Source organism: Myotis yumanensis, unplaced genomic scaffold (genome assembly GCF_028538775.1).
Source record: "Myotis yumanensis isolate MYYU_CA2020_CCGP unplaced genomic scaffold, mMyoYum1.0.hap1 SCAF_13, whole genome shotgun sequence".
NCBI classification, from domain to species: Eukaryota; Metazoa; Chordata; class Mammalia; order Chiroptera; family Vespertilionidae; genus Myotis; species Myotis yumanensis.
This window is the reverse complement of record NW_027223764.1, coordinates 18,345,291-18,355,809: the sequence shown is the minus strand read 5'-3', so window position 1 is coordinate 18,355,809 and position 10,519 is coordinate 18,345,291. Positions and strand designations below refer to the sequence as shown.

Here is a 10,519-nt window from a genome sequence, read left to right as displayed (position 1 = left end):
TGTCCCCCTCCTCTCCCGTCTTAAGAAGTTGCATGGCCCTCTCCCAGGCTTTGTAGAGGACCTGCTGGCGAGAGCCCCACAACATCCCCCGCAAACCCGGGGCCAAGTCCCCCAGAGCAGATCTCAGCGCACCACCCCCGGATCGGTCCTCCTGGAGCCCCCACCTCTCGGTCTCAGCCCCCGGAGCCCCTCACCTGCTAGTGTGTGCGCGGCCGCCGGCCTCGCCCGCCCGCGGGCGCGAGCGACTGCAGCAGCGCGGGACCCCGCCCACGCCTCGCCGAGGCTGCGGGAGCGGGGCGGGCCTGAGCAGTCCCGCGCTCCCATTGGCTGAGGCGCCGCCAGTCACTCCTCCCGCCACCTCTCAGGCACCCAGGACAGCCGTTTTTCTCCTGGGCTGGGCTGCTGGGCTCCAGCCACTCCCGTTGGAGTTCGGATGCCCACCTCGACCGCGAACTCAGGGCGTGGGTCGGCTCCACTAACGGTTCAGCACAGGGGAGCCCAGGACCTTGACCTCTCCAGGCCGTGCCAGCTACCAGGGCTCAAGGAATTGCCAGCCCTCTGCGGTCAGCCCCGCGGCCTCAGGGAGGGAACGTCACCTGGGCAGAGCGGGGCGTGAGCCGCGGTGGGCAGGAGTGGACTGGAGCCTGGGGGTGGGGCTCTGTACTGTGACTGGGTGAGTGTGTGTGTGTGTGTGTGTGTGTGTGTGTGTCTGAGAGCTGCTTTCTTCACACGCATCCTCCTCCTTTGCTAGAAAGTGTCTCCCTGGCCACCCAGTCATGGCAAGGTCGCAGGGAGCGGCAGCTGGTTCCAGGACTCTAGGGGGAGGAAGAACCTTTCTGATCCACTTGCTTGATGCAGACAGAACCTTGAGACTCTGTCCCTTCCCACCCAGGGCTGTGGCTAAGGCCAAGGGATAGGGATTGGGGGCATAAGGAACCCGGGGACCTAGTGAGGCTAGGTGTCACAGCGGAGAACAAGGACGGGGATGGGGATGGGGATGGACTGGGTGCGAAGAAGGGGCACGGGCACGAACGGAACAGGACTGTGAGGCGGGTGGAGGCCGAGGTGCTGCGAGGAAGGAGCAGCCCAGGAGACCGAGGAGGCTGAAGCCACTGCCAAGGCTGCCAACCAGTAAACAGACCGGGAGGTAACCCGAGCCCCTCCGGGCGCACCGTCAGAGGACAGTCCCTCCACGCCGCCCGCCTGCGCCCGGCAAGGGTTCGCCCTGGACACCTAGACCCCTTGCGGCCGAGGCCAGGAGCCCCCCGAGGCCAGCGAGGGGATTGCAAGCGCCCACGGCTCCTCCCCTCCTCTTTCTGGCGGCGGACGGGGCCAGAACCGATCCCGGAGCCCGGATTGGCTCTGGGAGGTAGCGTGGGGCCGGATCCCGGTAGCCCAGTCTGGGGGCGTCGCCCCAAATGACACCCACTGCTCTCAGGTTCTGCCAATCCCTGGGCACGCAGGGCGGACGCGCCGGGGGTAGCCCCCGCCCCTCCTGATGGTTAGCGTCACGCGTGACGTTACACGTGATGGGTGGGAAGGCGGGGGTGAAGCGCGGAGAGCTGCAGAGGCCAGGAGCCCAGGAAACCGTGAGTGTTCGGGCAGGGTTTTGGGGTCCGGCGAGTAGGGGGTCGGAGGCTGGGAGTAGGAGATGAAGGCCTGTGCTTTCTGGGTTCAGTTTATGAGTCTGTAGGAAAGCCCCTGGGGCACGAGGAGAGGTTAATTGGGAGGAAAATGTCAGGGTGGGGCTCTGTGGGGCCACACATTCAAGTGTCTGCAACTGATGGATATGGGCTGTAGGTGCATGTGTGTGTGTGTGTGTGTGTGTGTGTGTGTGGCGGGGGGGGGGGGGGTTGTGCAATTAACGGTCTTTGTGGGCCAGTGCATGCAGGGTGTGTCCACCCTGTTTGTATGTCTGCGTAGGGCGAGTATGATGGTGTCTTTGTGTGTGGGTATGTGAGTGTGAGTGTGTGGAGAGGGGAGGGTGTGTCTGCCTGTGAGGGAGGAAGTGTGGTTAATGAGGATTAGTCATTCTGCAGGATTTTGCCCAAATGCAGCCAGATGGCTGGTTCAGGCTTTCCTCTCAATGCTGGGTGGAGGGGGCACTTACAGAATCTCACCTCTTTCTGGAGGCAGGTGGCTCAGGGAGAGAGGGGGTGGCTTTCTGTGCCAGTCCTGCCCAGCTGGGGAACAAGGAGAGCCTTGGGCCATTCAGTGTGGATTACACACACACACCACACACACACACACACACACACCCAGCTGGCATCAGAGTTCCTGTTTGAGATCTAGGATAGATAAGCCCTAGGATGGCCAATGAGCTCCCACTCTCGTCCAATCTGGGTCTGGGGTGTGGGCTGGCTTACGCTACCTTCCCAAGTAGCCTTGGGAGTTTGTATCCAGGTCTCAGGGCAGCTGGGGCCTGAAGCTGACATGAACTTAAATGTGGGATGCATATAATATGCACTTTTGCGCAAACAGAGCACAAGAGTAGCTGCATGGGATTAGTTGTTGCTCATGCATCAACCACACACATGTAAATTCTCGCTCATGAAAATCTGCACTAGGCCAGAGCACAAAATCTGTTTTCCTGGTTCTGTCCCCACCCACCTCCCTCCACCCTCAGCCTCCTCCAGTGGTGGTAGGTCCCTGGGCCAGGACATTGCCTAGAAAACAGCTCCTCCCCCCACTGTTGCTTACAGATCTGGAGTCACCTTGAGCTCCAGAAGGGATAGGCGATAGGCCCAGAGACAAGGGCAGGGCCACCAAAGGCTCCCCCAGGTGGAGCCTTGGGACCCTCTCCTTGGAGTCCTCTGACCCTGCTCCCTGCCCTGCAGAAAATGGGTGAGTTGCCCTTAAATATCAACATCCAGGAACCTCGCTGGGATCAAAGCACTTTCCTGGGCAGAGCCCGGCACTTCTTCACTGTTACTGACCCCCGAAATCTGCTGCTGTCTGGGGCACAGCTGGAAGCTTCCCGGAACATCGTGCAGAACTACAGGTGACCCCCTTCCCCATCTGATCCTATACCCCAGGTCTCATTCCCTGCCGTTAATACAGAACCCTTTGCACCTGTCCCCAGCCCTCACTCCCTGTCCCTATCTGCTGGAATCACGGACAACTATGGCACAGAGCTTTAACCCAAAAGATTTTGGGGTGTTTGGGTTGAGGAAGTGGCCTTGATATTTATGCCTCACAAACCCCTACAGGGACCCATCCCACTGCTGGGCCACCCTCTGCAAGAACAGAGGGGCTCAAAGTTGAGTCCCAAGGAGGTAGGAGGGCATCCCCTTTGTCTCCAGGAGGAAAAACCCTTGCAATCCCCCTAGCCATTTTTGACCCATTGGAAACCACCAGTATTTGGGCAGAAACACAGGGCAGCCCTCTCTGTGTGGCTAGAAGGGAAAAAGGAACAGGAGCTCCCTACTTCAGGAAGATTAGATTCTCTTCTGCACACCAGGAGCTCCTTTATTCTGAGATTGGGGACCAAAGTCTCCCCCTGAGCCAGGCGGGCTGGGGAGGGCATGTCTGCCCCCTAGAGTGGCCTGTATGTCCCCTGATAACCTTTGCAGGGCCGGCGTGGTGATTCCAGGGCTGACCGAAGACCAGCTGTGGAGGGCCAAGTATGTGTACGACTCTGCCTTCCATCCTGACACAGGGGAGAAGGTGATCCTGATTGGCCGCATGTCAGCCCAGGTGCCCATGAACATGACCATCACCGGCTGCATGCTCACCTTCTATAGGTAAGTCCTGTGCTGTGGGTTCCCCCCGCTGAGCACTCTGTCCCAGCTAGGGCATAGCTTCATGACTAGGTGCTTCCTCTCCGGGCCCGTGTGGGCAGAAAATAGGAGGTGGGTGACAGCTTGTGTTAGAATCCCTTCCACTCCTCAGAACTCAGCCCCGGGGCCCTCCCACCCCAGAGACAGTAGGTGTGTTTGTATAAGTGGGGAGGGGTCACCAGAGCAGGATTTAGGCTCATCAACTGGCTCCCTCCTGAAGCTTTAGGAATAACCTTTGGGGTTTCATGATCAGGGTCCAAGGAGGAGGGACCCGATAGAGGGGCGAGAAGTAAGTGTCTTTGTTCCCTCAGGAAGACCCCCACCGTGGTGTTCTGGCAGTGGGTGAATCAGTCCTTCAATGCCATCGTTAACTACTCCAACCGCAGCGGCGACGCTCCCATCACTATGGGGTGAGAACTCCTCTGTACCTGGGGACTCTTCTCCCTCCCCACTGTTGCTCTCCCCCGTTTGATCCTGTTCATCAGGGGCCTGTGCAGCCAGCGTCTCCATGGCCTCCTCTCCGCCTGCCCTCCTTCCCACTTTCCTGGCCTGAGGACATGAGGTCCACCTGTGTATGCTTTGGGGGGCCCACTCTTCTTCAAGGGGGGGAGGTTGGGGTGACACTGGAGCACGGGAGGCATTTCTCTGCAATGAGGCCACCTTCCCACGCCTCATGGGTTGAGGATTTGGCATGTCCCTGAAGGAAAAACCACATGCTGGACTGTTCGCCTCCCCTCTTATGTCCTGGCTCTTCCACCCACAGGCAGCTGGGAACAGCTTACGTGAGTGCCACCACAGGGGCTGTGGCCACGGCCCTGGGACTCAAATCCCTCACCAAGGTAAATGACCCCCCATTCCACTGGTCCCCAATCATCCTTTATCCACCTCCTTCCCCATCACCCTTCTACACCACCCGACAGGCTTCATGTATCTCTTCCCAGAGTTCCTCACCACCCCATGGCCCTTGGGGCCACTAACTGGCATCTTTCCTCCCCCAGCACCTGCCCCCCCTGATTGGCAGATTTGTGCCCTTTGCAGCTGTGGCAGCTGCAAATTGCATCAACATCCCTCTGATGAGGCAGAGGTGAGTGGCGCCGACGCCTGGCCTGTGCACGTCCAGTGTGGGTGTGGGCACACCATCTAGCGGTGCACACCAGCCTGCGTGGGGACTGTCCTCTCCCTGAGCATGAGCTGCTGGGCCTCGTCTCAGTCTGACCCCAGGATCTGGGAGGAGAGAACCAGCCTTTCAATCTAGGATGTCTGAGCGGGCCCTGGGAATAGCTGCCCATGAGGACATTGTGGGAGGGACTTGGGGCCTGTGATCTGACCCTCACCCCTTCCCTTCTCAGGGAGCTGCAGGTGGGCATCCCCGTGACTGATGAGGCAGGCCAGAAGCTTGGCCAGTCAGCGACTGCGGCCAAACAGGGAATATTCCAGGTGGTGATATCGAGAATCGGCATGGCGATTCCTGCCATGGGTGAGGCAGAGGTGGCTGGGTGGGGCACGGGAGGCCCTGGGAGAAAGGGGGTGTAGTTCTTCCTGGGTTTTGAGGATTCCTGGTGGTAGTGGGAAGAACTGTGAAGGGGGCTCCCCCTTTCTTAGGGTCCCTTCTGCCGCTTTACTTACTCTTTCCCTCCCTGCTCCGCTCTCCCCTCAGCCATTCCCCCTGTGATCATGAACACTTTGGAGAAGAAAGACTTCCTGAAGGTAGGTCACTCTCACCTCTCCTGTCCTGGAAGTAGTGGTGAGGGGGAGCAGAAGTGACCAATCCCTAACCCCCTCTCCAGCCTGACCTGAGTCTAAGACTTGCCACCTGTTTGCCCCACCCTTATGCTGCCTCCTCCACCCTCATTCATTCAGCAAGAACAGATTGGATGGGCTGGAGTGGAGGAACATTGAGTGAACAGGAGGAGAAGATAAGGGAAGGAGGGAAATGGTTTCTATCCGGAAGGAAACTGGTGTCACTCAGAGCCTCTGACACACACCAAGGATGGGCTATCATAGTCACTCTTGCTATCGAACTCATGCTGTCACATAATGACAACAGTGAGACATGCACACGCACAAACAGGACAGGGAAGCAAGGCACAGGAATACACGCTCCGGCTCATTCAGTGGATCATTCTTTCACAAATATTTACTGAACACCAACTATGCACATTTGAGTAACAGGATGGGGTCCATGTGGCTGGAGCAAATGGAGAAGAGTGTGCAGAGGAGGAGATGTTTGAAAAGGGACAAATTCGTGCCACTGAGATGGGAGGAAATGAGTGGGGCACCATTCCCCAGCCCCACTGGGGTCAGAGGAGGCTCCCTAAAGATGGCAGCTCCTGGAGGAAGTGAGGGAAGAGAAAGAGGGGCCGGGAGTACCATGGGATCTAATTCTGAGGCCAGAGTGGGTGAGGGGACACTAGGAGGGTGTCAGCAAACAGGCCTGGCTGGAGTGGAAGGCAGTGATCTAAAGGTCCCAACCCTGTTATACGTTTGGGAGAAAGAAAAAGACCATGTTTCAGTGGCTGAAAGGCAGGGCTGAAGGGGTAGAGCCATGGTGAGTGCAATGGGGTAGGGGCAGCGCGGGCAGGGGACTCAAGTCATTCCATTGTCTCTGTCTCCCACAGCGCCGTCCCTGGCTGGGGGCGCCCCTGCAGGTGGGACTGGTGGGCTTCTGGTAAGTGCTCAGGGAGTTAGCTAGAGGTGTGGGAGTGCCCTTTCCAGGGTGGATGTGGGTGGGCATTTATTGCCTTTAAGATGTTTATATATACATCATTCATTCACACAGTAAGAAGGTAGGGGTGTTGGACACCCATAGGGCATACTGTGTGCGTGAGGGGTTGATCCCTGTCCTGGAAGGTTGGGAGTCCAGTTGAAGGGGTTCCAGTCTTCCTCTCTGAGAGGAAACCATTGAGAATATACATGTTGGTACCATCCAGGAGTTTGATGCCCATTGAATTTCTGATTCTCGCTCTCTGGCTGTGGAACTCTGGGTTTTTCCTCAGCCAGAACCTAATGTCAGTGTTGGCTTTAATCAGTCACCACCCCTAGGGGCAGGGTCCAGAAATGGGGTGGGGTGCAGGGAGGGAACTCCCTTAGGTCAAAGCTTCACAAACCTTCCCAACACTCTTCTCCCCAGCCTGGTATTTGCCACCCCCCTGTGCTGCGCCCTGTTCCCCCAGAGAAGGTAAGTGCTCTCCCCCCACCCTGGGCTTGGCTGGGGGCTCTGTATGGTCTCCATATCCCTGGAACCAGCTGACCTTAGGGTCCTTCATCGTGTTCCAGGAAGAGGCCTGGCAGGCACTCAGCTTACTCTGGGGGAGGGGAAATGGCAGTGATCTGGGCCTCCTGCCCTTTGATGAAGATCCTTCAGCTTGGAAAGAGGAGGGATGGTGATCCCTTAGCCTGAGGGGGGTCGGGTTGAGGGGACACTCAGCCTGGCTGTGCTGTTCTGTTGCAGCTCCATACATGTGAGCAGGCTGGAGCCAGAGCTGAGAGCTCAGATCCGTCAGCAAAACCCCAGCATCGAAGTCGTCTACTACAACAAGGGGCTCTGAAGGAGAGTCAGCCCTGGCCCTCCCTCATCTCCTTGGGCTGCTGCATTTCTGGAGCCCTGCCATCCTGCCACTTTCTCTTCTGCCTGATATTGAGCAAGGGGCTTGGTGGGGAGCAGCCATTGAGACCAGCAATCCACTAGGCTGGGAAAGGTACCTAATTAGTCTTTTTCTCTCTTCTCTGATTCCAAAGAGCAGGGTCACATAATCCCTTTCTGCTGCACTAGCGTGTCTTCGTATATGCATATGTGATATGTGTGTGTGTACACACTGTCCTAGAAGCTAGGAGCAGACATGCTGTCCCGGGGTGTCCTGATCTGGCTTCTCCTCTTGGCCTCCTGCCACCTGCCAGCCAGCCAGGCTATGGGACTTGGACAGTTCCACTGGCCAAGCCATTTCTCACAGCACCTCACTCCTTCTGGACATAAGAGAAGCCCCGGGATCTCAGGACAGACTGAGGGACACTAGCAAACCAGACTGGGTTGAATCCTCCAGATTTCTACTTCCTGGCTCCCAAAGCTGACTCAGGAACGGGGCTGGCAGAGGAAGGCCTGTCAGGCTCAGGGAGGCAGGGGGCTTATACTCTCCCCACATCCTGGAATAGATCATTTCCTCTCTGCTGCTCTACCAGAACAAAGGAATGCCAGTATCCTGTACTTTTCTTGCCAGCTCCCCATCCCCCCCTCCGCTGCCATGTGGGCATCTTCGGGCATAATGCTGGGAGTTCTTGGTCCACTCTACATTATCACCTCAAATCTAAACCTGCAACCGCAACCCTCTCCCAAACCCTCAACCAAAAAGTCACCAAGGCAGAGAAGCATTCCAGAGCTCCTATCGCACCTTCTTACAGAGGGACACAGCTGTGGGAAGTGCTTAAACCCCACAGGTATCTGAATGGGTGTAACTAGTACACTCTCAAGGGCAACTAAGGCCACAAGTGTACGATCTTAAGACAGGGAATTTTGTGTTCCTTTGACCCTTGTTAGACATTCAGTAGGACCCCCCACCTTAAGCTCCTTTTCTTTCTTGAGGCTTGGCCCTGCTCCCACCCCTAACCCCCAAGAGGAGGAGGGGCCCAAGCATCAAGCATCAATGGCTGGTCCAAGGGTGAGGTGGGCTTGGGGGCGGAGTATGTGCTAGGTGCTAGCAAACTAAGAGTACAGAGTTGGATCTTGACTCCCACTCCCATGACCTCTGGCTGAAGTGGGAGGGTGAAGGCCCCAGCAGGATCCCCTAAGAGCATTTTCCTGCTCCCCCAACCAGCAGCCACCAATAACAAAAGCTATGATGCCATTGTTATGCAATAAACTGAAAACTTGTTACTTCTTTTTTTAAAATATATATTTTTATTTCAGAGAGGAAGGGGGAGGGAGAGAGAGAGATGGAAATATCAATGAGAGAGAATCATTGATTGGCTGCCTCCTGCACGCCCCACACTGGGGATCGAGCCCGAAACCCGGGAATAGAACTATGACCTCCTGGTTCATAGGTCGATGCCCAACCAATGAGCCGCGCTGGCCAGGCTCTGCTTCTTGATCTTCACTTGATTCTAGGGCCTAGGCCCTGAGTACCTAGGAGGAGCCTTTCCTTCTCTCCCCACAGAGTCCAGGTCTTGGTCTCTTCCCTCTCCTTCTGTAGGGAGCCTCAGTTCCCAGCAGAGGGCGCTCTGAGATTAGAAAATCAGTCTTCCATCAGCACCTGAGTACTAAAGGAGAGGGAATACTAGTATAGGCAGTAGATGCCCTCCTATTCCCTCAGCAGATGGAGTCCTGGCTTCGTTTTCTTGGTTGCTAGGGGTGCTGATCACACCTTGGTTCCCTTCAGGCATTTGGTATGGGGCGGTAGCATCTGGTCCCCAGGGAGGCCCCTGCATAGAGGAAGACTAGAGAGCTGAGGACTGCCCAGCATCACCAGAGAGAAATAGTGCACTGACACACCCTCCAGACCCCTCCTTGCCCCATTGATACAACAGGGAAACAAACCTGACAGGGACCATTAGCCACCTAACACCCCTTCCGCCTACCTCAGGGCCTTCTACTCCCTCTCTGATTCTGTAACCCCCCTCCCTTTTTTTCCTGGGTTATCTGAGGCTAAAAGTTCATGCCAATGTGCAGCTGGTGAGAGCTACTATTAAACAGTTTATAGTTGCCTCTTTTACCCTAAGCCTTGGCTTTGGAAGAGTCAAAAGAATAAACATGAATGAGTCTATATTAAAATCCATTCCCTATTCTCTGTACGAAATACCTCTCATCTCCTTTTTTCAGCCCAAAGCTCTCAAACTAAGTGGTGGGGAGACATCTTTAGGGCCGAATGGTCCCATAGCAGCCTGAAGTGAACTTGTTATCTTGGCCTGGGCTCACTCACTCCTCTTGGGAAGTTTACTTGTCATGGGCAGTGGGAGTGACACCAGCTACTTACTGTTCATTGAGTCCTACTGTGTGGTGACAGACCTAATGAAGTAAAAGTCCATTATCACTTTCCATCTTCACTACCACTCCTGTGAGACCAGTCATATGTGTCCATTCTTAGCAAAGTTAAGAAAGTTGCCTTCAGCTATACAACTAGGAGGTGGTGGAGGCAGAATGCAGGCCGAGCTGTGTGACTGCACCCACTGTGCTATGCTTCTTCGTTACCTGCCAGCTGCTAGCCAAACCTGAAGTCATTTTCCTAGTCCCTTTGACATTCCAGGCCAGCAAAACTGATAGGCCCACAAGTGTACATGGACCTTTTTACTGAAAAGCCACTGAGGGGTTTCCAAGTTTGAGGGTTTTATACCTGAAGTAGCATAAGCAAAGATTCCCATTCTTTAATTTTTTTGTTGTTAATCCTCATCTGAGGACATTTTTTCCATTGCTTTTCAGAGAGAGTAGAAAGGGAGGGAGGGAGGGAGGGAGGGAGGGAGGGAGGGAGAGAGAAACATCTATATGAGAGACATATTGACTGGTTGCCTCCTACTGGTGCCCTGACTGGGGCAGGGAGTGAACCCGCAAACCAGGTATGTACCCTTAACTGGACTCGAACTCAAGACACTTCAGTGTGCGGGCTGGCGCTCTAACCACTGGAGAACACTGGCCAGGGCAAAATTCCTATTCCTGATTAAATAGAAAACCAGTTTCAATTCCATCCTGTTTTGTCAGCACCCCCCACCAAGCCTACTGGAGCCCTGGGTCAGTTCTTGAAATCTCTGCAGTTTCC

At 55.7% G+C, this 10,519-nt stretch overlaps 1 protein-coding gene across 4 annotated transcripts; it reads left to right on the top strand.

Annotated features, from left to right (window-relative positions):
- Positions 1-389: 389 nt before the first annotated feature.
- Positions 390-9,565, top strand: SFXN3 (sideroflexin 3). 4 transcript variants are annotated; one of them, XM_070432472.1, is made up of 11 exons: positions 390-563; positions 2,838-3,001; positions 3,573-3,743; positions 4,091-4,189; positions 4,543-4,618; positions 4,778-4,863; positions 5,129-5,256; positions 5,437-5,486; positions 6,398-6,447; positions 6,910-6,957; positions 7,231-9,565. In XM_070432472.1, exons 2-11 carry the CDS (start codon positions 2,841-2,843, stop codon positions 7,325-7,327), a joined length of 966 nt encoding a protein of 321 aa, XP_070288573.1. In that variant the 5' UTR covers positions 390-563; positions 2,838-2,840; the 3' UTR covers positions 7,328-9,565. The 4 variants fall into 4 exon arrangements, with proteins under 4 accessions (XP_070288573.1, XP_070288574.1, XP_070288572.1 ...); XM_070432473.1 differs by lacking the exon at positions 390-563 and adding an exon at positions 564-622; XM_070432471.1 differs by lacking the exon at positions 390-563 and adding an exon at positions 1,362-1,589.
- Positions 9,566-10,519: the final 954 nt, after the last annotated feature.